We start from the raw sequence: 27292 nt of genomic DNA on the forward strand, positions 1-27292 counted from the left end.
GGGTGTGCAAAAAACCCACCGACCCGCCAAACCCGACTCAACCCAACCCGACCCACCGGGTTGGGTCGGTTTTTAAGGCTTGGTGGGTTGGGTTGGGTTACCAAAAAAAATTTTATAGCGGGTCGGGTTGGGTTTGGGTCATAAAATTACAAACCCGCCAAACCCGACCCGACCCACCCATATTTAATATATATTTAAAATATATATTATATTTAATAATTTAAAAAAAAAATCAATTGTAGGGCACTTATATATATATATATATATATATATATTTAATAATTTTTAAAAAAACCAGTTGTAGAGCAGCATTTCTTCAATTCCTCCTACTAATACTAATTTAATATATATATATATATATAATATATTATATAATTAATAAATTTTTTTAAATAACCAATTCTTCCTATCTTATATAAAAACCAATTCGTTCACACAAATCCTAATAAATTACTATTGTTGTTTAGTCATTAGTGTTGAGCCTTTAAGGAGTTACATCGATACTAATCTTTAGGTTTTTTTAATATATTACTATTTATATTTTTTTCTACTCAATTTAATAATAATAATAAAAAAAATTGTCAAACTCATGGGTTCAACCCGACCCATGTGGGTTGGGTTGGACTTATGTGATGGGTTGGGTTGGGTTGGGTTGGGTTGAATTTTTTTTGACCCACTATGGTAGGTTTGGTCAAAAAATTCCCTCAACCTGACCCATGCACACCCCTACAAAGGTACTACCAACAATATTGTTTTTATTCAATAATTCAACTAATATTTGTGACAACAATAAAGAACATATAACTTGATCTTCGGATTATATCATCACCTTTTACTAACATCCATTTTGAATGAATTCTTAACATAGCATATATTTTGTTTTCCTCCCTGAATAAGTTGTTATTTCTTTGCCTCTGGTTAGACATTTAAAGTATTTTAACACAAATTTGAATATTATTCTGAAACATTATTCAAATTTTCCTAGTCCTCACCCTGTTTTAAGATTTTACTTATTTGGACCCAAATTTTAAGCTGATATGCATGCTTCAATCTCTGTTTTTAAAGCAGGGATGTAGAATTTTTAATTAAATAAATTTGAAATTGTAATATATGTCCTGCTTTTATTTGAACAAGGTCGATTTACTAAAGAGTTCGGATTCGATGACGCTTTCAATTATAAGTCAGAGCATGACTTGGATGCAGCTCTAAAAAGGTCAGTGGACAATATGCATATAAATTATTTAAAAGAAATCAATGAGCCAATATCAAATTTCCCTTTTTCCAATGGTAATTGCACTATTCACTAATATACTCAAGGTGACAGCAAATTTCATAACACTAAAGATTAAATTTTAGCAAAAACTAATGTTTGAAAAACCTCTCTACCGCCCTCCAAGCGGTAATTGATCAACTAGACAATCAGTTGGGATACATGGGTTAACAAGAGACCCTCTAAGCCTAATCTACCCAATGTATCTAAGCCCTCCAAGCTCTTACTCCAACAAGATTTCTTGGAACCGTGTCTTATTTAGCTCTCCGGATCCTGCAACAAGCTCTATGTTGCATCTGCCATCCTTGGCTTCTTCCAATGCTTTCCAGCAATACCAAAACCTCACTGAACACTTTGAAAGGGTGTGGTAAGTGTTTGAGCTATCAACCTCTCAATGGTATGAAAATGGAGAGATAGGAGTTGAGAAAAATCCACAGGCAATTGTGTGGAGAAATATGGGTATAACAATCTCTAACTCTCAAGGTTTGTGGCTTACCTACAAGATACTCGCGAAACACAGCTGTCTTTATTTGTCCTGACTCTTTACATTGAAGTCATGTGCAGGACACATGCATTATTTCGCGGGATGCTTAGTCGTGAGCTACTCATGAAAACTCTTCTGTCTTCAATTGCTTGAGTCTTCACATTCTCTCTCTCTATCACACAACCCTTACAATTAAATCCCACAATAAATACAGGGTACAAAAGATTGAATAGAATTACAATCAAATTTGGCATAGAATTAAAGCCAACAAAATATATAGTTGTAAATTACCACTTTACAAGGCCTAATTGAATTGTTACTTGCAAGAGCAAGTTTTATAAAATAAAATAAAAACTGAGAGGCTTTTTTTTTTTTGGGGGGGGGAGGGTGGGTGGGTGGGGTAATGCTGTTAGGTGCTTTCTTGAAGGCATTGACATAATACTTTGATAATGTCGGAGGGAAAAAGCTTGATGCAGTGCTCCTTACACATGAGACTCCATGGGCGCATTGCAGTAGCTGGAATGATCTCACAATACAATCATGATCAACCTGAAGGCATAAGAAATTTATTATCTGTGGTATATAACAGGACTCATAGAGAAGGATTTACAGTGTATATTCCTATCACCTCTTTCACAAGTTCTTAGACCTTGTGCTACCTTACATTAGAGAAGGAAAGATAGCATATATGGAAGACATAGCTGAAGGATCCTGCAGCTCTTGTAGGAATTTTTAGTGGCCACAATGTCAGAAAGCAAGTAGTTGTAGTTGTAGTTGCTCGGGAGTGATCATTTTACCTCCTTTTGCATATGTATTTAAGACTTTTTTTTTCCTGTGTAATACTAATACACAACCATATATAGTGCTTCTCTCCTTCTTTGGTTTTTTTTTTTTTTTTTTTTTTTTTTTGTCACTTACCTTATTACTTAATCTATGTAGGTATCAAATTTTTGAGAGTGAACAATTAATTTGGAACATCTTATTTAAACAGATTGGATTAGGTATATATAGTGGGTTACTGATTCGAATTATGCACGTGGATAGTGAAATTTCAACACAAAAACCACTCCCATGCCATGCATGATGGTCTTAACTCTTAATTAAGATCATTTGATTAATGCAAAAAGGAAACCATTACATTTTTCACAAAATTTCACTTCTTTAAACACTAGCTAGAAATAGTTATTACCCTATTTGCAAGCTTCTGTGTGGATGAGGAGATGATCTAACATTGACCATTAAGTGTGCAAGCAAAATCCAATTTTTAGATCTCTCTCAACCAATCATTTAGATATGTCCAAATAGATAATTTACACATATTTTAGTGGGTTTTGAATTTATGACATTATTAATTATGAAAGGAGAAAGTGATTGAAAATACATTTGTGAATTAAGAAAAAGTCTCACAAATCTTAAGATTTGTGCATTAAAAAAAAAAATCTATAATATAATATAAGAGCCTAAAGATGTGATGGGGTTCCAAAATTTAATGAAATCTCTCTCTCTCTCTCTCACATGATAGTCGGCAAAATCATGTGGAATATAGGGGGGCCTTCTTTCTTAATTATTTGGAAAAGTCATTTTCTAGTTCTTTAACACAAGCTGCCACTTTGACCTCGAATCAGTCACAATAGTACAGGTGTCTTATGATTTTCTTATCTCAAATTCTCCATAATATCTCGGCTCCTCCACTCTCCTTTCCTTTTCAGATTCTCACTTCTTTTTCTCAATAATATCTGCAAATAATTAATTAAATTTGAATTTAAGAACGTGACCAAATTCAAGAAATTTCAACCCCATAATCATAGTTCCTTAGGTCAAGAATACGGAAGTAAATTAAAACACGAGGCTCATCACTATTGGAGTTTCCTTATAGCACTTTGGTGGTGGTGGTGCCGCCAAAACATGTCACACCAGCAAACTTAGTAAAAATCATATTAATTAATTTGTAGAGAAATGTTACTGTCAGAAACTCTTTAAAGAATCCAACATTGCTTTCTTCAGTCATCACAATTTCCATTAAAATCGTATTTCCTGTTATGTATTATCATGTGTGCGTTTGAATAAGATTAAATTTCAATTTATTTTGACTGCCAATTTATTTACAACTTTTTTTTGGAATAACTATATTTTTCTTAGTTTATTATTATTATTATTTTTGAACAAAATAAGTTAAAACCTTGAATGTTTTTCTGTATGCATGCATAAGCATAATATAAAAGCATGACATTAGAAGGGATGAAAGATGTTTCAGTATAACTGGTTGAGAAATTAATTCCTATCCCACTTTAAAATCATTGAAAAGTTACAAAGCCTTATCAAAACAAATCTACTTTTAGTGGATATGTTGGGTACTAAATCAGCTATTAAGAAAGCTTGTGATGGATGTATCCCCAACAAAAATTCGTTAAATATCTCATCATCTTTACCAACAAATACAAAGCAATAATCCCTGTACTAATCAGTATTACTCAGTAAAATAATGCTACCCCAAATCATTATTATACAACTGAGGCTTATCTTTCTTCATAAAAGGTTATCCAATAATATTTAAAGAAATTTTCTAAGCAGCAGAACCATTGTATGAGTCTTAGGTATATATGTATCACTCATTTGTAGTTACCAATTTGTAGTCCATACTATTCATACTATACTTGATTTTCCACCATATATAGTGCTTCCCCCCATTACCATGGTGAAAGCCATTGCTGCTTGAGAGCCATTGTAAGTAAATTCTCAGGATTCAAAATACTATATGCTGTTTTAATAAGGAATGCTTGTCCATATATGTAAACATTGAGAGGATAATAGTCTATTGGCAAATAAACAAAAATTTTCGTGACTGCAAAAGTAATTTCCAGAGTGTTTTGGCAAGGAACTGGGCCTTGATTTGAGCCAAGTTGCTTGCAGTATGAATGTTTGTATGCATAGTGATTAACATCAAGTCTGGTATCTGTCTATTTGTTACTACTTCTTAAATTATGTGTTAACATCAATTAACAACTGCCTTATACACCTTTGTTTCAAAGATAATATTGAGTGCAACAACAACTTTTGTTTTTCCCAAACAACTATGAAGCATTAACGTTTCTGCAGAGTCAACATAACACCAATATAACTTTCTTTTGCTTTTGATAAGTAATAATGAAAAGCATTATCGTCCTCAAGGGGTTTAAACCACTTTACCTTGATTGCCATAATCTTGGTGGCATTAACATAATAGCCCCATAGCATATTTAGCACATGGAAATAAACAATTCGGTTGTGTAGAGGGATTTTATTGGTACTTGGTAGAGTGTCTTTTCTCTCTTCTTGTTGTTCTATGTTTACTAGGCAGAATGGTAATGTACTGTAACATGTGTTTTGCCCCAAATATTTCTTTACTTCAAGTGATAGGAAGGAAAAAGGAAAGATAGAGAACAGAGGAACGAAAATGCCTCTTTATTTAGAGGGAAATGGATTGGATGATGATTCCACTTCAAGATGAGTATGTCATTAACTCAAGCTTAGCACAAAGAGTAAGATGTCACCTGATTTAGTTTCAAGAATGGCTTCACCTCTATGTAGAGATCTAATTTGTATAACCAGAAAAAAGTTTGGCATTAGGGTATGATGAATAAAACGTGTTAGGCACCAAACATTGCCTAATCCAATGATCATCCTTTGTTGAGAAAAACAGCCAATTAATAACACAACAGAATTATATCCTTTTACCCTCTGTGCTAATTCAATGAATATTTCAAATAAATTAGCTAAGCGCAATAACCAATATAAATAAAAATTTCAGCAGCAACCCACAATCAAGACCTCAAATTTTTACGTGGAAAATCCTTCAATGAAAAGGGAAAAACCACAGGACCTAGTCCAGTAAAAATTTTCACTATAGAAAATGGGTTTGCTACAATATTCTCGAGAACAAATGCTAGAGGCTACCAAGGAAAAAAAATCACTCTTGAATTACAAAAAGCTATTCATCACAGTAGGCAATAAGGTGGATGCCAACTGTAACAAGAAGAAAAGATCTCACCAAGTGTCTAGCATTCAAGCGAGCAACAACACTGGTCAATACAAGCTCTCTTCATCAGGAACAACATGCTAAAACTTCATCAAAATCGGAACTAAAATGAGCTTCCAATTTTGGCTTGAAACTAGTTGGTTTAGTAGAAAAAAATTCCTGAAATCTTCTTCTCTCTCATACACAGCAACTTTAGTATTGCAAAATTTTCAATGTAGATAGTGCAACTGTAAGGAGAATATAAGTGTTGATATTATTAGAAAATATGAAAACATAAGAGGAAGTAATTATTAAAATTAACTAATTAAGTCCAAAAACAAAAACAAAAAATAATTACTTTCTGAATTTTCTGAGAAATGTTTGATGTGCTAATAGAAATTTAACCATCATGGAAGAACTACAATAAAATAGAGCTAGAAGTTGAAGATACACAAAATCTATGCAGTAAAATATGAACTAATGGTTGGAAACAAAACTCTTTGGATATCATTAACCAAAGAAAATGGTAAATATCTAAATACAGAAAGAAAAAAAAATGGTAAATATCTAAATACAGAAAGAAAAAATTGATGGCTCCCTTGAGTTTCTTATCTTGCTAGTGACAAATTGTGGGATGGTCACAACTCACAAGTGAGGTTCGCCATGCTTTCTGATTTTGTAATTTTTTTTTAAAAGTTTTCCCTTCTTGTTGAGATCCTTGTGTATTGTAAAAAGCCAAAACTGGATATTGTGTCTTAATTCAAAAACTGTTCATTGCACTCTACCTCTTTACTAACGTAATGGAGATTAATCTAGCATTTTGAATGGGTGTCAAGTGTTTTCTTGACTTCTAAATTAATGAAACGTGTGGGTAATCCTAACCTTTAACTCTCTGATTCTTTCCCATTTTCTTAGAGGTTGTTGCTATGGTTAAACCAATCCAGGAGCTGGAACAAATAGCAGAGAGGTTGATGCAACAAGCATATCAAAGAGGTAGAGCAAAATCAAGTGGTTCCTCTCATAGAGGATGTGTAAGCACCCTTCCTTGGCTTGGTGCTAAAGTTTTCTACAAGAGTGGAAGATTTTTTTTTTTTGATGAGAACAAGAGTGGAAGATGAAGTGCAATAAAATCAAGTGGTTCATAATGGTAGGAAATCTTAGTGTTGTTTAGATGAAGTTTAGATCTATAGACGAACTCATTAGGTAGCTAATGTGTATTACATACTATCAACTTCTAGCATAGTGCTTTTAAGAGCTCTTTGAACCATGGATGTGTCTAACTATATTTGGTAGCAGTACCTTGTCAAGGTGTTTTAAATTTCATGTATTGGCTATGAGATAAAAACTGAAAGTTAACACTGAATCAAGGTGTGAATTTCAAAATTTTAAAGTTAAGGACATATGTTTAAATACCCAATATATTGGCAAGCACATGCCTTGCACATGCAACTCAAACTAGTTGAAAAGAAAAAAGCCCAAGTAAAAAAGAAGAGATGAAAAGTGAAAAGTACTTAAACTTGTTTTCTGCACTAATTTCAGCTATTCTCCCAGTTGAAAATACTATAAATAGCCCTTTAAGACATGGGACAACGATTCCCTTGGCTTAAATTGAGGGCAACTAGAAATCGGTAAAATTTGTAATTTGGTGAGGTATATGATGAGAGCAGATGAAGCAGATTATTGAAATCATAATTATTGTACACAGTGCTTGAAGAGAAGCTAATGTCTTAAGGCCTAATACTAATAGTGATGTCTCTGAATGACCAAATTTATGGAAAAAAAATTCATAAAAACATGAACCACCAACAAATGTGAAAGATACAGCACACTGAAACAAACATATATGACTATGTATTAATATCCGTAATTTTGGAAAATCAATTGAAAGAAAAAGCTAGCAAGTTTATGCCTGCAGATCAAAAATGAAAAGGGAAAATTTCAAAATAACAATTTACTATTTGATTTTCCAAAATGCTAAACTCTTCTTAACATTAAGAAAGATTTAAAAATTTAAAATTATGAATTTTATTGGCTACGTTCCGAATGTTCAATAGGTAAAAATTCATCAATTCATAGAGTTAAAACAGAAAAACTTTATTGCTTACTACTTAAGATCTAAATTGCCGGAGCATGACTAGCGTTAGATTTAATCATGCCAGAATCATTATTATTATTCTTATTTTGATAAATATTTTTTAAATACAATTGTAAACATTGAGAAGGTCCGACGTATGATAACACCATACAGACAGAATGACTTTCATATCAAGAGAGTCAAACCACAATTCAGTGATTTGGCTGTACTCAATATAACTCTATACATTGTTTTGGTGATGTATTAACACGTGGAGTTGACACACACGCCTTTACATAGACTAAAACTTTTGTTTATGTAAATATGTACATTGGCTATAGAACACAGTGATTCTACAAATACATAAACTGAATAGGGTCTTGTAAAGCACAAATTACGAAGTAAATTATAAATACATATCCCAAGTGGTAAAGAGAAAACAAACCTGAAGTTCCTTGGCATCATTTGTCATCAAGTTCACTATTTTACGAGATGAAATCTTCTTGTGAGCTTCAAAAGGTGGAAACCATATACTAATATATTTGAAGTAGAACCATCAACAACTTCAGTGTTGTCAGAAACTTTATAGGAATGTGAGTTCAAATTTGCTTGCACTAGTTGAACTGGGGATCACTTAAATCACTACACCCTGCATATGATATGAAAACTAAAGTCAACAAGACCTTCACCCACACAATTCACGCATAAACATGGCAATTATGACCCAGCCCAAATCAACTATTGCCAAATGTTTAAGCACAAGAACTGATTCATGTTCTGTTGCAGTTTCAGCTCAAGAAATTAAGAAGGCCAGCTTATAAGTGAAGGTTACAAGAGATGTTGAGACAAATAATGTGTATGTTTTTATCAATGGACATCAAAGCAAACTCTAAGTGCAACCATTTCAATATTGAAATTTCCAAATTGCCATAAAATTTTAATTTTGAAAAATGCAAATGGAATCACAACTTTCATAATTGTTTTAGATAGTTCACAAATTTCCTGTAATTAATTCAAGAAGCACTAATCTATCCATGGGTATGGTCTTTGGAGGAGTATAAGAATGGGTTGGGAGATGTTTGGTCAGCATATTTGGTTTGAGGTTGGTGTAGGGAACCTTATTCTTTTTGGCATGAATGTTGGCATGGCAGCCAACCACTCAAAGATTCTTTTCTGCTTTTATAATGAAATGGTCTCAAATGTTAGACAATGAGCAAAAGATTTCACAAAGGCTTTCTTCAGTTGACTGAAAAGCTACTACTAGCATAAATCATGCAGAAGTAAAATTTGCTTATGGATTCTGAATAAAATTTGTTTTTTTAACTTATTATTATTATTTTTTGAGTTTGTTGTTATCTTTAGTTATTTGCTTATGGATTCTGAATAAAATTTACAGAGAAACCTCGTAGGTGATATGATGAGTGAAGCTACAGTGCCCGGGCCTAAATCTAAAAGCAAAAGGCCAGGAAAATCACAGAAAAGTCAGCATGTAATTTCAACCACTTCAGTTGGTGCTAATGGTGTGTCATCTTCACCCACCACACACAAAAAACAGTAGAGATAATTGTTAAAATTTTGAGCATCAATATCAGATCAAGAGTACTGGCCCTAGTTATTAAAAAACAATCAGTTTGACGATTCCGTTTGAAGCTAAGTTTGAGAATCAGTTTGAATCAAAGTTTCATATGTACACAAAGACTAGGAAAGCTAAGGTATATTTGCAATATTCTTTTGTTGCCATGAAAATTTTACATTTATTACTTTATCACTTTAGACTTTAGATTTAAGATTATTGTGGTAAAGATGTTAAAAGTTATGTTATAGAAAGAACACTTTGAGTAGTTAACCGAAGCCCATTTGTGATCATTTATAATTCATTAACCTCAGTTTCTACTATAAAATAAAAGTAAATTGTAAATCAAATTATCTATATGATTGACAGAACTTGCTGTTATTAATGGTGACACAAAGGCATTTGTAATTCTTCTGACTAATGGCAAATATATGACTAGCAATTACTTCGTTATATCCACGTCAGAAACTAAAAGAGTCATAGCAAAGGGCATTCCCACACTGTTCAGGCTAAGCTATAATAACACTAAAAGCACAGAATGACTTTCATGTCAAACAGTGTGAAACCACAATCCAGTGATATGACTGCACTCATGACTCAACGCAACTCTATACCTTGTAGATATGCACATTGGCTACAAACACTATGACTCAACAAATATATATAAACTGAATTTGGTCTTGTAAATGACCAATTATGAAGTGAATTATGTACACATAATTCATATGGTAAGAGAAAGCAAACCTGAACTGCCTTGGCAACAGTTGTCATCAACTTAATTATTTTCCCAAACGCAAACTTCTCGCCAACTTCCTGAGTTAGCCCCTGAACTCTTTGCAATATGGCCACCGTCTAAAGGTAAAAACCATATATAGATATATTAGAACCATCAACACCTTCAGTGCTGTCTGAAATTTTAAGTTAAATTTTTCTTGCACTAGTAAAACTGAGCCCCCAACCCAAACTTGAAATGAAAAATCAAGAGCATCACCCACCCAATTTCTCATTCTTATGCAACTAAACTCCATTTTCCCACAATAAACTCACCCTCATAAACAGTGAAATTATGACCCAGCCCAAATCAACAAAATCTACCAATAAGTTTTAGACAGTCCTAATCAAAAGAACTGATCCATGAACTCTTACAGTATCAAAATGTGAAGGTTACAAGAAATGCTGAGCCAAAGAATGAGTATTTGGACATAAAGGAGGTTCTAATGGTGATGAATCCAACATTCCAAATTTCCCAATGGCCAGAAATTTTCAATTTTGAAAATTTTTTAGAAAGCAAATAGGCTAGGCTAACAAACAGAAATTTGATAGCAGTAAAACAATAGGTAATAATCAGAAAATATTTAAATAGACTATGCCTTTAGCAACAATTTAATTCTTTTGGTAATTTACAGATACAAAAATTTGAATAGCAGCAAGCCAATTGGCAGCCATCACGATCAGAAAAAATATTTAATTATATTATGTTTTTAGCAACTTTTTAATTCTTTGCGATAATTTGCAGAGACAAAAATTTGAATAGAACCAAGCCAATTTGCAGCAATCACAAAAAACTAAATTATATAATGCTTTTAGTGACTTCTCGCAAACGATTGCAGATAATTTCAAAGATTGAAGAAGAAGAAGAAGAGTAGAAAATTTTCAAGTGTTGCCATGGTGGTTGGTGAGATTAATTTCAAAAGCCATTAATCCAAATTGTAGCATTTATATATTTTCATCAATGGAATGGGGTTCAATTAAGTATTCATTCCAGGAATACTCTCTCACCCATTACGAATATAAGAGAATAGAAGAGGATATAGACTTACGGAGAATTGATTTCAACCCATGGAACGTGGCTAATCTTGATCCTCTCGTTGTGTTCAAATTTGGGGCAACCACAAATCACCAGCTTTTTCAATTGGGTGAGGCGTTGCATGGCTTCCTTGGTGGGCAGATGCACCAGGTAGGGGCAATTCACAAGATACAGCTGTTGAAGAGAAGAAATATTGCCCAACCACTCTGGCAAATCTACCATCTCATAATAGTCCCCTATCCACAGAATTTTAAGGGCAGTGAAATATTGAATTTGGCCCAGGAGAGTATCCGGCCCAGTAAACTTGAGACTTTGGAGGGCGAGTTGAATGGAGGAAGAAGAAGAAGAAGGCAGACAATCCCAATTCTCCAAATATTCACTGCCAGTGGGTAGGTCTTCAATACCACGCCTTATTATGTACGACGGGACACCTGGCAAATACCTCAGGCCAGTCCAGCCCACTTCCAACTTCTGAAGGGAAGTGCAGGTGTTCAGTGAGTCTGGCAAATATCTCAGCTTCGGACAGTCAAATAAGGTGAGCTTCTCTAGGCAAGGAAACACCAACACCTCACCTGCACTTGTCAACTCTTTTGCATCCTTCCACTCTTCTAAGACTCCCATTGCCTCCAATTTAAGTATTCTCAATGCCGGAAATAATATTGTATTTTTGCAACTCTCATCACTGTAAAACTCGCTTCCTAGACATCTTACCTTCTTCATTTCAGATATTTCAAGAACCCTAAGACAGGGTAAATGCCCCAGAGTAGGAACTTCTTCACAATTCTTGAAGCATCCCAATTTGATCTCAATCAAATTGTGATGTAGCGACAAACCAACCCATGATGGGAATTTCTTTCCTCCGTACCCTTCAATTGTTAAGCTTTTCAAATTTCGGTGAGGCTGGAGGCCTTCCAACACCTTTTCATATTTATCTCTATAATCTTCTTCTTCATCCCAGTATAATCTTAACTTGAATATGTCCTTTTCTTTTAATTTTGCACTTTTGGCTTCTTCCTCATCTTCCACAAAACCTAGATTGTAGATGTCTATTTCTCCTCCCAGATTCTTTAAAGCTCCCAATTCTTCGATTCTATGACCTTCATCTCGACCCACAACAAAAATTGGCAACGTTTGAAGGCAAGTCAACAGCCCCATATTCTTAGGCATAAGGAGAGGAACCTCATCAATATAAATATGTCTCAAGTTAATCAACTTGCTTAACTCTTCTGGAAGCTCTACGAATTCAAAACATTTTTTGATTGTTAAAGTTTGCAATTTGTAGAGTTTGGTGACGGATTTTGGTAACGTCTTAATTTTAGCGTGTGAGATGTGAAGAAGCCTCAAATGTATCAAATGCTCAATTGAATCTGGCAACTCTATTATACTATCCCCATATAACTTTAACACACGTAAGCTTTTAAAATTTGATAATGTGTGGCCAAAGTCAGCATAATCTGAAACTAAGCTGCGCAATTTTGTGAAACCACCTCCAATAAATGGAATTCTTTGTGTTGTTTGGCCAACAAAGCGGATAAATAAACATGGTGCGTTGCCAACATCATCCATTGAAGCTCCCTCCAAAATTAGAGTTTTAGATTTTATAATTGAGAGTGCAAAATCATGCACCAAATCATGCATCTTGCAGCTGATAATGTCACCACACTCATCCTTTCTAGCATCATGGAAAAAGGAAGTTGCCAACAAGATATTGAAATACGAGTTACCAATATCCTCCATTATCGTACAACTTCCATTAGATGATTCAAGGAACCCTTCAACCATCCAATGTTGAATAACTTCGTCCTTTCTGATGTTATAATCTTGAAAATTTGCACAATATGCAAAACATTGTTTTAAAGATGGTGTTGGAAGATTATCAAAGCTTAACCTCAATACCTGGAAGAATCTATTAGTATCATCATCCAATAAATCCCAAATTTTATTATTTTGAATTGATAACCATTCACTTTTATCACATTTAAGGCACATTATTCCTCCCAAAACTTTTGCAGCCAATGGAAAACCTCCACATCTTTTAGCAATCTCTCTTCCAATAAACTCCAAATCTGTAGTTCGAGTAATTTTTTTATTTGCAAATGCTCTTTTTTCAAATATGGACCAACATTCATCTTTTGATAATTTTTCTAGATAATGTTGGGGTTGTGTCCCTATGAGATTTGCAACTTCATCACTACGGGTTGTTACAATAATATTATTTCCCGTACTTGAATTTAAACTGAACAAGGAACTCGTTAATTTACTCCATTCCTTATGATCGTCAATCCACACATCATCAAGTACAAGAAGATATTTATTCCCACACAATCTTCTTTGGAGTTCACTAAGTATTATAACTTCACTTTGGAAATATTGCACGGATAAAAATTCATCAGTTTCATCAATAGATTCAAGAATCTCACATAAAATCCTCTTAAAATTAAAATTCTTAGTGACACATGCCCATGCTAGTACATCAAAATGTTTCCTTATTAATTCATTGTTATAAACTTCTTTTGCTAAAGTTGTCTTTCCAAGACCTGCCATACCCACTATAGGAAGAACGGATATATGTTGATTGCTTGCATTAGTCAACATGTTCACTATTTTTGAGACATCATATCCTCTCCCTACAATTTCTAAATCATTGAGGTAGGAGTCTACGCTAATCTTGGGGATTGTATCCATAGACCCCACTCTAAGACCATTCTTAATTGTATCCAATAATCGATCGATGGTCTTCATTATGTTTTCTATATTGAGGGGGGATGTGATAGGATTAAAGAGTGAAACGCCAACACTTTCCATTATTTGGTTTTGAGATTGTACCTCTTGCTTAGGAATCTCAAACTCATCTAGCACATCGTCAGCTTCATAAACTACATCTCTAAACTCCGCTAACCTGATCCTCATAGGTTCATCAGTTATTTGCCATTTCTCAGTGTCTTGTAACACAACTTGAATCTTGGATAATGAGACAAGAAGCTCTATTAGCTGCTCCTTGTCACCCAATCCAAAACCATTATGATTAAGAACAAGTAATCTCACCTTGGCTAATAGTCCTTCCACTACAACACCAAGGTCGATTTCAGTGCCATATTCTTCGTTACTCTGCACAAAAGAAATTAGTATAAAAATTGTTTGCCAAAGTGTAAGAGTATGGTTTTGTAAGAAATAAACAATTATGTTTTGAGTTAAAGCTATAGATAATCAACTGTGTGACAATTTTTTAATATTGGATTTGAGGAAATTTTACTCTCCTTAGCATTGCCTGAAGTGGATGTCGTCTTAAGCTTTTTGTTAGGCCCCTTAATCTCTAGATAAGCTTTTGCATGAAGCTTATTCAGTCATTTTGTACAAATATCGATATCAAGGCCTTTAACTTTTGTCAAGTATAATTTAATTCTTGAAGCTCCCCTAGGAAATTTATGGTCACAAAACTTACATATGAAATAACCATCTTCTTCCTTTGCGTACTCCTGAAATTGATCTTTCTTTCTACTTGTATTTCTTTCTTCTTGAATATAAATAAATAAAGAGCATAATATCATGAATGAATATATGCTCCTGTCTTATACCATTTACTAACTTTTATTATATTAATATTTTAAAATCTCATCATTGGATTACAGATTCTCTTTATTCTTAATATACATACCAAATTCAAGTTATTTAAAATGTCAATAACCCTTTTCCTTTTTTTTTTTTTTTTCTTTTTAATAATTCTATAGTTACAATCGGTAAGGGAAGATTTGAATTCAAAATGTCATGAACATACCAAGAAGTGCCAATCAGTTGAGTTACAAAGCTCTTGGCATCAATAATATCCCACTTTCATTAGAGTTGAACTTAATGATAGTAGTTTGGAAACTTGAATTTTTTTTTTTTTAATTTAAGAGAAAATACATTAAATAATGTTTCTTTAAAAAAAATAGACATTCTAAAGAGGACAACCAATTTGGGATGAATGAGTCTAATGACGAGAATACATGGACTTCAGTGGCCGACAATAAGATCTTTAAAAAATGTACAAGGTTGGGGAAAAAAAGGCTAAACTGTTTCTTAAAAAAAAAAAAAAAAAAAAAGGTTGAAAATGAAAGAATGAAAAAGGTGACATTAGTGGGTAAATAGATAAAGCCAATTTTTTTTTTTTTTTTTTGGCTGAAAAGTATAATTAAGGTCAACAAATGTCTCACTTAATGTGAAGGTCTGAGAACCTCAGAGGATGAACTTGACAAGTCTATAACTAGTGTAGAGTACAATTTTGTTAGAAATGAACAGCTAGTACTGAATACAAATCTTTTATCTTATTTTCTGTCTTTTGCTTTATTATCTAAGTTATATTATACATAACATACTCATTTAAGTAATGTGGGACGACTACCTTCTTCTCCTCCTATCTCCCCTTAAATTTCGGAAACAAACACACACATTCCCTCTTCCCTATGTGTGTTTGTTTCCACATAAAAAAAATAAAAATAAAAATGCAAAAACAACAACACCAAGCCAAAACTCTTGTAACTCATTGGCATAATACTCTTGTTTATTATGAAAAATTGGATTCTAATCCTCTTTCTCCACTCTTATAACTACCAAATTATACAAATAAATCAATAAAGTAATAATGCTTTCTCCACTCTTATAACTATCAAATTATACAAATAAATAAATAAAGTAATAATGCTAAGAATTTTGTAGTTTAATGACAATACACTTCTCCAATGGAAGAGAGCATGAGTTCAAACTCCTCTTCCCCACTTGTTGCAAGAAAAAAAAATTCATTAAATAATAAGAAAATTTATTATAATGTTTTACTTGATCCAAACAATTAAAATCAATAATTGAAAATATTATCACAAGTTCATAGCCAAGATTATGATGAAATATAATCTAAAAAAAAAATTACATCTTTACTCACCTTTTCAGACACTCTGCTTAATGTGACATCCTGTGATATTGAAGTTGAGTTGATTTCCCTCTTTTTATCTTTGTTTGTTGTTGATGCACTCTTAAGTTTTTTGTTAGGTTCTCCAATCATTAGAGAAGCTTCCTCTCGGACCTCTTCAGACACTTTTGTACAAATATCAATATCGTGACATTTAGCTCCAGCCAAGTGACATTTAATTCTTGTAGCACCCCCAGCAAATTCACGTTCACAAAACTTACATTTAAAACGACCTTTTAGATCTTCAACATACTCCCAAAATCGATCTTTCTTTCAAACCATAATTCTTTCCCCATACAATAAATACATAAAGAATTTAATATTAGAATAATAAAAAATTGATAGTAAAAATGAATATGTAGAATAATAAAATTAATTTAAATAAAATCGATCTATAGAATAATAAAAATAAGCTCTGTTCTAATATGTTTAAAAATATTATGTAATTATTTTATGATGTCTATCAAAATCACCCTCAAGTTTTTTGCTACGGCCTCTAATGGCTAGATATATATCACCATCAATAAATCTAATCCTTGAAACACATCCATCAAACTTTTCCTCGTATTTTGTTTACTGTGTTAAATTGTTAATAAACTATAATATTTAGCCAAGAAAATATAAAATCTATAGCATGAAAGACGTGTCAGAGTGCACTTAGTCACTTGCTCTATTAGTTCACAAACACGTAGATGCAGCAAATGGACGCAGAGAGAAAGAGAAGAGGTAAAGTCTGAGAACAATAGCATTATATTATAACGTGTTTTATATCACTCGCCGAAAGAAGATGGTTTTTTGGCTTCGATGTGTCCGGTATATATATGGGATGAGATTGTGATATATGTACACATATAAGAACTCAGTGAAATGCCATAGAAGTTGAGCTTAACATGTTATATTACATGCCTTTCTTTTTTGGATTCTAAGTTTAATTCGGTTCCTATGTTGGAAATTTTAGAAGAGTTCCAACTAATTACTATATCAGTCTACAAAGACTCTGTTATCATAAGCCTCTACCAGTGTGTGATCGATCATCTGCCGCTGCCACCCAAAAAGGTATTTTAGCACAAATAACATAGCAGATGTTTACTTCTATGGATCAAAGTCTCAAACCATTGGAACCATTAATCGGAGGCCCTTTTTACATTCAGCTTTGTTTCAAAAAGCTTCATGAGAATCTTTGGTTTTTCTCCTACCAACTCATCAATCATCACATGGAACGAGTTTATATTATCTCAAATATAAAGTTTAGCACCACCCCCACCCCCACCCCCACCCCCACAATCTTAAAGTTTCGTTATTATTATTATTTTAGTTTTCCTTATTTTTTTATGGATTATTTATGCAATTGTTTTATTTATTTATTTATTTATATCATAATTAATAGATTATTATTTCTTTTATGTGTCAAACTTCATTTGAAAAAGAAAGTCTTCTTCTTTTTTTTTCTTTTTATCAATGAGGTGTCCACGGGTCCTCATCACCCGACCAACCCGCCGGACCCGCCCGAAACCGACCGGCCACCACTCGAACCGACCAATCCGATTGTCGGCGGCGGGTCGCCACGCACAGAACCCGAACTCTTCGGGTCGGTTGGCGGGTTTCCTCCCAAAAACCCGAGCCACCCGACCCGACCATCAAATCAAAACATCCGGCGACATTCAAAGGTTTTCCGACAAAAAAGACAAATACCGGCGATTTTTTGCTTTTCCGACGAAGATTTACTTGAAATCCACCAGATCCAGCGATATTTCGTCGAGATCTAGTCCAGATTCGACGGATCCGGCCAAATATCGGCCAGATCTCGCCGGATCCTGCGAAATTTCGTTACCGGCGGCGAACCCGAAACCGACAGGCACAACCCCGAAAACCGATGGACCCGAACCGGACGACCCGACCATTAATACGGGTTGGTTTCGGTTTTATTTTCACCCACCCGATCAATTCGGGCCGGGTCGGGCACAAACCCGACCCGTGGACACCCATTGATCGTTTTTGTTTTTTTTTTTTTTTTTTTTGAGGAAAACGATTGTTAAAGGTTTGAAACATGCAGGATAACAAATGATGAAGAAAAAAAAAAAAGACTAAAAATTTTAATTTTTTGTGTATAAATAAAAAATATATAAGCGGTAAAAATTTTATTTTATTTTTTAAGCTGACTACAAAGTTTCAACTATACAGAAAGGCATGACTTAGATGAGGCTCTAAAAAAATGAACCACATAATAATTCCATTTATTATAGGAGTAGCACAGAGGGCGAAATATGTAATTTACCCAAGTAAATAAAGATTTGGAGTTCAAACTTTTAGTTTTAATTTATTAATGGTTAATTAAACTGTTTATTCAGCCAATAAAAAAAATGGACAGGAGGAAAGACATGTGAGAATGCACTTACTGTAATAGCTTGAAAATAAGTAGATGCAATGAACGGAGTTCAGGAAGAGCAAGGAGAAAGAGAACAAGAGGAAGAGGAGAATAGAAGTGATATAATGGTGTTTGCAATGTATAACTTTGCTAACATTTTCTTCTTCTTCAGTTATTGGAACAAGCTCTGAGGTCCTGCACCACCACTTGCAGAAAGAAGATCGGGTTTATTTGTATATTGTGCGTGCGTAGCAAAAGTAGAACGGCTGCAGCTTGAAGTGAGAAACAAGAGATAAAACTTAGGGTTAGTAGGTTTATATACAAACCCAAAACGACGTAGTTTCGTTAAAATATGGAGAAAATAAAAAATACAGCATATACTACGGGTCGAACCTGACCTAAATATGTGAAAACGCGTGTCCCTAAACTACCGGAAACTACTTTGAAAACACATGTATATATTACTATTTTCTGTGGGACACCAAAACCAAAATCAAAATATTTCGGTTTCAGGAAATTCAAACCAAAACCAAACCGAAAAATTAGACTCAGTTCAGTCAGTTTCAGTTGGTTTTCTCAGTTTCTCAATTTTTCGCACACCGCTAAGTAGGAGTAGGAGGTGCTCCACTTGCCGAAAGATCGGGTTTATTAAAACTACTTTTTGTATTTTAATAAAACATGTAATACTGTCCCTTTGTTTTTCTCTTTGGATTTACTCTTTCATACATCGTGACTTTTTTTTTGTTAAAATACAATATTGACCTTTATAAATTTCACTTGATTTCATTTTAATCCTTTAACTTTATTTTCTATCAATTCAATTCTTTAAGTTTCAAAAATGTTCAATCAAGACCTCCATTAGACCTCTACTAACTCTATAGTTAGCCCCATCCCAAAAGGCACCACATTTCTTAATTATAAATTTTTAAAAGAAAAAAAAATGAAGCATAACGAGAGAGAACAAGCAAGTGATTGAGACCCCAGTAGATTTGAAACTGTTTGATAAATCAAGATCTAGGCCTAAACTTTGAAAAGTATTGAGTCCAATATTCTCTAGCAAACAAAAGTTAGTCCAACAAAGATAGTTACGTATTGTAAGGAAACTTCCAGCGAAACTTTTATTAATCTTGCTTGTTTTTATCCTTGTATTTGTGGATGAAACTTCCGGCGTAGAACTATCTTGGAGCCAACGAAAATGCTTTAAAAAGTATCTGATTTCAAATTTCTACATCTTTGACCCAACACTTGCTCCCTCTCTTATCCCACTCTCTCTCGATCTCACAATCTCTCTCTCATCGGGTTAGGCTCCTGGGTACGATGTTACGCTTTCATCTAGGTATTTTACTATTTAAAATTTTGAAATAAATAATAAATTTATTAATTAAATATTAAATAACACCAAAACAGCGCAGTTTTGGGAGGAGCTAACAGTAAAGTTAACAAAGGTCTAATAAAGGCCTTGATTGAACACTTTCGAAACTTAGAGGACTGAATTGATAGAAAACAAAATTAAATGAATGAAGTGAATTTTAGTGAAACAAAGAAGGTCAATTTTGCATTTTGGCCTCCTTTTTTTTTTTCTTTTTTCTTTTTTTGGATTTCCTCTTCACATGCCACCTATTTTTAAGATTTAGATTTCAATTTCATACTTCCACAAATTAAACTGACATTAGACTTTTTGTTCATATCAATTTCTTCAATGTAGAGTGCGTGTGTGTGTGTCAAATAATTCATAATAAATATCTATCATATTGTTTTTTCCTATATTATTCTATTCTTTTTACCTTCAACCTTGCAAGTATGTATTTGTTTACTCTATTCTTTTCCATCAAAATTGAATAGGTTGTGTATTTTTTTTTTTTTAACTTCATTTTCTTAAGTTTTATCAATTTATATGGTTATGGTTTGAGAATCAATCATTTTTTTTTTAAACTTTTGAGAATCAATCATTAAATATGCTTGGACACAATTTTTTTTTAATTATTTTGTATATTGTATATGAATTATAAACGTGGGTTCCAATGATGACATGTTGTTACAAAGTTGTGCATAATATGGTTAGACATGATTTTTTATTATTTTGTATATCATATATGAATTACACATTTACGACATGGATTTGATTTAGAGAAAAATCTTCTTTTTAGCTTATTATTAAGCATGTCTTGATATAAATTTGATGATATATTGTTTTATCTATTTTATTATTTAATTTTACTTAAATTAGAAAATATTTTCTTATTTTTTTAGTTTACACACAATTCTTAATTAAGCTGTGCATCGCACACGTATAATACTAGACATGCATACTAGATATGTAGATACCAGTATCCAAGTGCCAAATTTGCATGAAAAATGGAAATTGAATTGCCGAATTTGATCTCAAACTTTCTCGCTCTTAGCTACTGTTGTAGGCTGCCCAATATTCATCCTTGGGTTTTTTCAAGGCTTGAACCTCCTCCCTTATGAGGAGAAGCAACCACTAGACTAGTCCATGCTTTACTAAATCATATTGGAAGCTGATAAATAAATAAATAAATAAATAAATAAATAAATAAATAAATAAATAAATAAATAAATAAATAAATAAATAAATAAATAAATAAATAAATAAATAAATAAATAAATAAATAAATAAATAAATAAATAAATAAATAAATAAATAAATAAATAAATAAATAAATAAATAAATAAATACATAAATAAATAAATAAATAAATAAATAAATAAATAAATAAATAAATAAATAAATAAATAAATAAATAAATAAATAAATAAATAAATAAATAAAAATATAAATATTTATATTCCTGATATTTTGATATTATATGTTTGCTTTCACAACCAAGCTATGTTCTTAAAGGATTAACTATATTATCTTTTATCTTTTTTTTCTTTTTTCTTTTCTAAAACTTAGTGACATTGTTGGGTTATTTCAATAAAGCAAAAAAAATTCAAAAAAAATTGTTCCATTTTACTTTATTTTTTAATTTCCATTTAATCTCTGGAGAAACTTCTTTTGACATAGTTCATTTTATTTCTTTCTTTTTTTTTCTTTTTTTTTTCTCATCCTTTAATTTCTATGGATCTCCTATAGGTAGCTGATTTTGATCTTTGAAGTAGAAGGGGGAAAAGAAAAGTTGGGTTAGTTTCTTGACAACTTTATTTGTTGCTAATACTAATATGGAAGTAATGTTTAAAAGAATAGATCTTCGAAAGAGTTGTAATGGGGAGGTTCAAGGTTTTGAGTTTGAATCAAGGTTCAACCACGATGATGTTATAATTGATTTAATAATAATAAAATAAATTAAATTATATAATTGTCATTTGCGCAAAGCCATAATGATGAGTTTATGGTCAAGAATCTGAATGCTTTGGAAGAGCAAAGAGATATGGTGTCTGTGCAGCTTGCCGATTATCAACAAAAGTTAGCTCAGAGATACAACCGAAAGGTGAGGCCTCGGGACTTTGTGTCAGGGGACCTCATTTTGCGAAAGGCTATTGGGAGCATGAAAGATCAAAACGCTAGAAAACTGGCCCCAAATTGGGAAGGACCCTATCGAGTAACAACTACAGCCGGAGCAGGAGCCTATTACCTGGAAGACTTGGAAGAAAGACCTTTGCCCTGACCATGGAACGTTTATGATTTAAAGAAATACTATCCGTGAATGTAATATAATGTATGTATTGCGCATTTTAATTTATGGATTAGCAAGAACTGTGGAAATAGCTGAATTTTAGTTAGTTGTTCCTATGTAAAATATGTATGAACGGTAAAGCATCTGTGCACATACTTAACATATATCTATAAGGACAGATATCTGGCCTTAGCCTGACTCCAGTCACTAACCAAATGGAAACCTTAGCACATATCTACAAGGATAGAAATCTGGCGTCGGCTGACTTTGGTCATCGACTAGGTGGAAACCTTAATACATATCTATAAGGACAAAAATCTAGTCTTGGCTTGACTTCGGTCACCGACCAGGTGGAAACCTTAACACATACCTATAAGGACGAAAGTCTGGCCTTGGTCTAACTCAAGTCACCGACCAGGTGAAAACCTTAATACATATCTATAAGGACAAAAATCTTGCCTCGGCCTGACTCTAGTCACCGACCAGGTGAAAACCTTAACACATACCTATAAGAACGGAAGTCTGGCCTCAGTCTAATTCAGGTCATCGACTAGGTGGAAACCTTAATACATATCTATAAGGACAAAAATCTGGCATCAACCTGAATCTGGTCACCGACCAAGTGGAAACCTTAACACATACCTATAAGGACAGAAGTTTGGCCTCGGTCTAACTCAGGTCACTGACCAGATGGAAACCTTAATACTTATCTATATGGACAGAAACCTTAATACAGCATCTCCCTAAGGACACCCAAGAGCGGTGCGCCATGAATGTTGAAATTATGCATAATGTCGCTGAGCAGTGACACTTAAGTAATCTTTTGCATTAATGTCAAAGTGCGGAAGTTACTACCGAAAGCCTAAATTACTTGTTGTTTTACTGAATGATAACACTTGTACAATTCTTAGCATTGGTATAAAGATTGATGTTGTTACTAAATGTTCGGACTGTTGTGTTAACACTTAAGCAATTTTGGCACGAATGTCAAAACATTAATACCATTCCTAAGTGATTGAAGTCTTAGTGAAAATTAGTTGTCAGCATTATCCATTCTCATACAATCACAAAAGAATAAATATATATATATATATATATATATATATATATTAATAAAAACCATCAGTCTTGAACAAAATTTAGAATAGGAACAATAGTTTAGTACACAGATGCCAACCCCCTTTAGGAAATACATAGAATTTTGACAAAAAGCAAGGGGGAAAAAGAGAGAAAAATACAACAAAATACAAGTTTTTAAAGCAAATCTAGGCGCTCGGGGCATCCAAAACTAGAGGGGTTGGTGCAGGTGCTTCCTGGCCGGCTAAAGGATTAATGGGTGGAGGCTCTGAGGTGACTGTGGGCTGCGCGGCATCCAGGTTTGGTACAGCAGTAGTGGTTCTCAAGTTGTCATTGTCCAGCACCACTCCGTGGGCATCGATCTACTTAGATGGTTCCCTAGACTCCAGACTCTCGATGCCCTCCTCTTCGTCGTTGCTGTCCTTTCCCTGCTCTTCAGCCTGGGTTTCGATCTCAAGGTCTTTAGGCAGAGGTACTCGGTCGGTACTCTTAAAGTGGGAGTCATCGGGGAGGCCAAGGGTGTTCACTGCAATCATCCAACCTTCCATAAACCCGAACTTCTGGGCCTGAAATATCACAGGACCAGATGAGTTTTCGGTGTCCCTGAAACCACTATTGTAGTAAGTTTGCTTCCAAGCTTTTTCTTCGCCTTTGAAGTCGACGAATTCCTTGTCTCGGGCAGAGAGGATATTGGCAGTCTCCGCAAGCTTAAGCTCGATATCCCCAAGCTTACCTTGAAGCTCATTGGCCTTCTGCTCTGCAAGCTCCAATGCCTTCTTAGTAATAGACGCTTGTCGCTCCATCATGTTCAGTCCCAGAGTCTTCTCTTGCAGGCTAGCCTTGACTACCTGTTTCAGGGCTTTTTCTTTGTCAGTCTCCTCCTGCGCCTTTTCAGTTGACCCTCCATCACATGGGTCAATTGGGCAGCCTAAATCAACAACAAAGCCAAACGGGTTTATTCAAGCCTAATGGGTAACACTTAGAAATTGAGAGATATGTGAAGGGGACAAAAGAGACCGAGGCAGCAAAACAATTAAAGTTCGGGTGGATATGAAACTTATGACTATAGTGTGCCACTTCAATTTAAGCACCAAGTCCTCATCTCGACAGCCTGAATAATGCTCCATATCAGTAGGAAGCAGTAAGTCTTGCCCGAGGCAGTCCGATACATGGCCTCCCTCACCATTCCTCCATGTCTTGAGGTAGGAGTTTGAGGGCAGGACTTTATCCCCCAAGTGGAAGGTGCACTACCACCTGGTTGCAAAACTTGAGGAAGACGCTTCTACCGGAAAGCCGATTATGACCGGCTGGCTTAAGGGTTAAGTTTCCCAAGGAGTCTTATCGGTCAGCTGAGTGGTTGTCAAACCCGAAGCTGGGGGAGGAAGGTAGGAAGTAGAGGGGGTGTTGTCCCCTACCGTAGTGCTGTTAGCACCCTTCTAGCGCTTCCGCCGGAGTGTGCACTACCCGGCCTTGGAATACGGTATCCCCCAAACCGTCTTGTATAGGTTAAAGAGAGTCATGTCTGACCAATCGGGGACCTAATTCCCCAGCTTCCTTGGAATTTAGCCCTTTTGATAAGAACCCAAGCAGCCGAACGTCTAGATATGACAACAGTGGACTTTTGACCATCAAAGCGCTCTACAAATCCTGGTAGCTTGTGTAGGAGGGCACACAACCTAATATCAAGTGAGAAGCCCTTAATTGCCCGTTGTAGTGCATAAATATCTTTGAGCAAAGGACAAAATTGAGCTCCTTAGTGCATACTACATTTATGTCTGGTTAGAACTTCTTAGAAACTACAATTGAGGAGGGAGTTCAAGTTAGTGAGATACTGAGAAAGTAGTAAAATGAATGGAAAATAAATGACGATAAGAATACTAATAAAACACCAAAGGGCAAGGGGGACACTGTTTGTGAATGTTCATGGATCAGTAAAAGAAAGTACCGACCTATTTGACGAAAAGAGATCAGGCAAGTCATCTCTCCGTTCAGCCAGTTACTACTCACTCTCACGTACTCTCCCACCGAGTTCCTATTGGAATCGAGGAGGCAGGATATAAACTTGACCATTGTGTTTCGGGTCTGAAGGTAGTACTCGAGCTTCGGACTCCCCTGAATAGCATACAAGAAGTTGATGTCGTGATGGGTAAGGCTCAGGCCATACAAGCGGTTGAGACGCCCTACACAGTTAACAACCCTATAAAAATTAGGTAAATACTGGTTAGGGCTAAGGCCAGAAAAGCTGAGGGTCCTAAGTAGCAAGGGGTCTATTGGGAACCTAACCCCACCCTCAAGAATGGACATTAAAAGGAAAAATACTACATGAGGGAGCCTCTGGTCTTCTATTATCCTCATGACAATATGAAATTTCAATGTCACGAGGGTTATTATGTTTAACTTTGAAGGATTTTACGTTTTCCCTAGTCTTCAAAAGGTAAGCAAAAGGCATATTGCTAAACCTAAGTAAGTTATAAGGAGATAGTCAAGGGGAAGAAGACTTACAAAGTGATTTCTTGTAGAGGAGAGTGATCTTGTAAGGAGATTGAGGGTAGTATTATGGGTAGTATTTATAGGCACAAGGGTCATTAATGGTAATTGCCAAACTGCAATTAATGCGTATCATCATTTCGCTTCACGCATGCCTCAGTAAACGTAGCATCAGTTCGCCTGGGCTATTTGATATTTCAGGCCCTACCACGTATTTAAAGGAAGTGAGTTGTCTTGTCCATTTCATTAAAAGTCGGATTGTTGGCCTTCTTGAGACGAAACCATCACTTCTCTTAGACGAGCTAGAAACAGATGACCGACCGTGGGATAACAGAATCCCGATCCTATCTCTGCTTTGCAGAAACAAGATCGTGGGGGAGCTATTATGGGTGATGGGCCCAGGCGACCATGTTTGCCCACTTGATCAAAACCCAAGGCCCATTAGACGAATTAAACTTGGTATGCAGATAGATAATCAGGCCTGGGCCTTGTTACGATGGGCCCAACCCCAAGGTCAAGACCTTGGCCAAGGAGATGACAACTAGTGAGGTTTTGAATGGTCGGCTAAATCGTGACCGATAATGCCGTAGTCGGGGTAAGACACAAAACTAGTGAGTTCGGTAGCCGAGAATTGGTAATGCTATTAGGAAACTACTCCTAAACACCATTCGGCGCCTGGAACAAGTTCCAAGGGAATCCTCTAAAGTTGTGAGGATCCTTTGGGATTCTAATGAACGTAGGAATGTGTGCGAAGTGGGGTAACAATGATAATCATCCCACTAACAAGAGACTATAAAAGGGGGAACTGGGTAAAGGCAAGGGGGTTGGGAAAAATTTAGGGGGGGTAAGAGTGTGAGACAAAGGGAAAACACTGGGGGAAACACTAAGGAATCAAGACATGTTTTGGGCCTAAGTCGTAGGATTGAGAGTTAACCCACTTATAAATAAATTGTGACCCCATTACTTTGGTCGAGACCATTCTGGGTGCACACATTATATATACTCAAATGTTTTATATCAACGAGTTTGCTCACATATGTTTTATTAATTTTGAGATTAACTTATTTAATAATTTAGTTGAGACTTGGACTTGAGGTTGATTCATCTTGTAAAATAAACTTATGAAATGTAGAGGGTAAAAAAAAAAAACCTAAAACTTCAAGGGCTATAAGTGTACTTTAGTCAACAATAACTAAGCATTTTGTTAGGTTCTAAAAGTTTAGAACAATTGGCAAACTGTGAACACAGACTTGTCTAGATATAGATCTTATAGTCTATAAGATTTATTAGACAATGCTCAAGGTGCTGTAAGTCAGAATACAAGAAAAAGGAAGTTGAAGGTTCAGGAATTCAAATCATGCCAGGTTTGACCGATCGAAAGACAGGTTCTGTAAAATTTAATTAAAGCATATCAGCTTGTTAAGCCCATTAAGTGATTAGGGTTTCAAATCTATTTCACATAGTATTTAAAGGAAACCCTAAGACACGTTTTATTATGACTTTGGAGGTGCTCTTTTGAGATTTAAAAGGTACTGTGCCTTCTCCTTTCAAAGTCACTATTGGAAATCATTCTCATACCAT

The 27292-nt window shown here is 34.6% G+C and overlaps 1 protein-coding gene across 14 annotated transcripts in view; it reads right to left on the bottom strand.

Moving 5' to 3' along the window:
* Window positions 1–5562: 5562 nt before the first annotated feature.
* The window catches only part of LOC126701386 (putative disease resistance protein RGA4), a 91793-nt gene continuing 70063 nt past the window's right edge, over window positions 5563–27292 (bottom strand). For 3 of the 14 annotated variants that reach the window (XM_050399455.1, XM_050399450.1, XM_050399454.1), the window contains 3 exons: window positions 10140–10247; window positions 8268–8471; window positions 5563–5996 (listed from right to left, as the gene is read on the bottom strand). Coding sequence is in view for 5 of the 14 variants with exons in the window: in XM_050399465.1 (XP_050255422.1) it covers window positions 10214–10247; window positions 11216–12233 (1052 nt within the window). In the remaining 9 variants the exon portion in view is untranslated. Of the gene's footprint in view, window positions 5997–8267; window positions 8472–10139; window positions 10248–11215; window positions 12234–27292 lie in introns of all 14 variants that reach the window. The other 11 variants (XM_050399452.1, XM_050399453.1, XM_050399451.1 and 8 more) reach the window with 8 other exon arrangements.

Source organism: Quercus robur, chromosome 10 (assembly GCF_932294415.1).
Source record: "Quercus robur chromosome 10, dhQueRobu3.1, whole genome shotgun sequence".
NCBI classification, from domain to species: Eukaryota; Viridiplantae; Streptophyta; class Magnoliopsida; order Fagales; family Fagaceae; genus Quercus; species Quercus robur.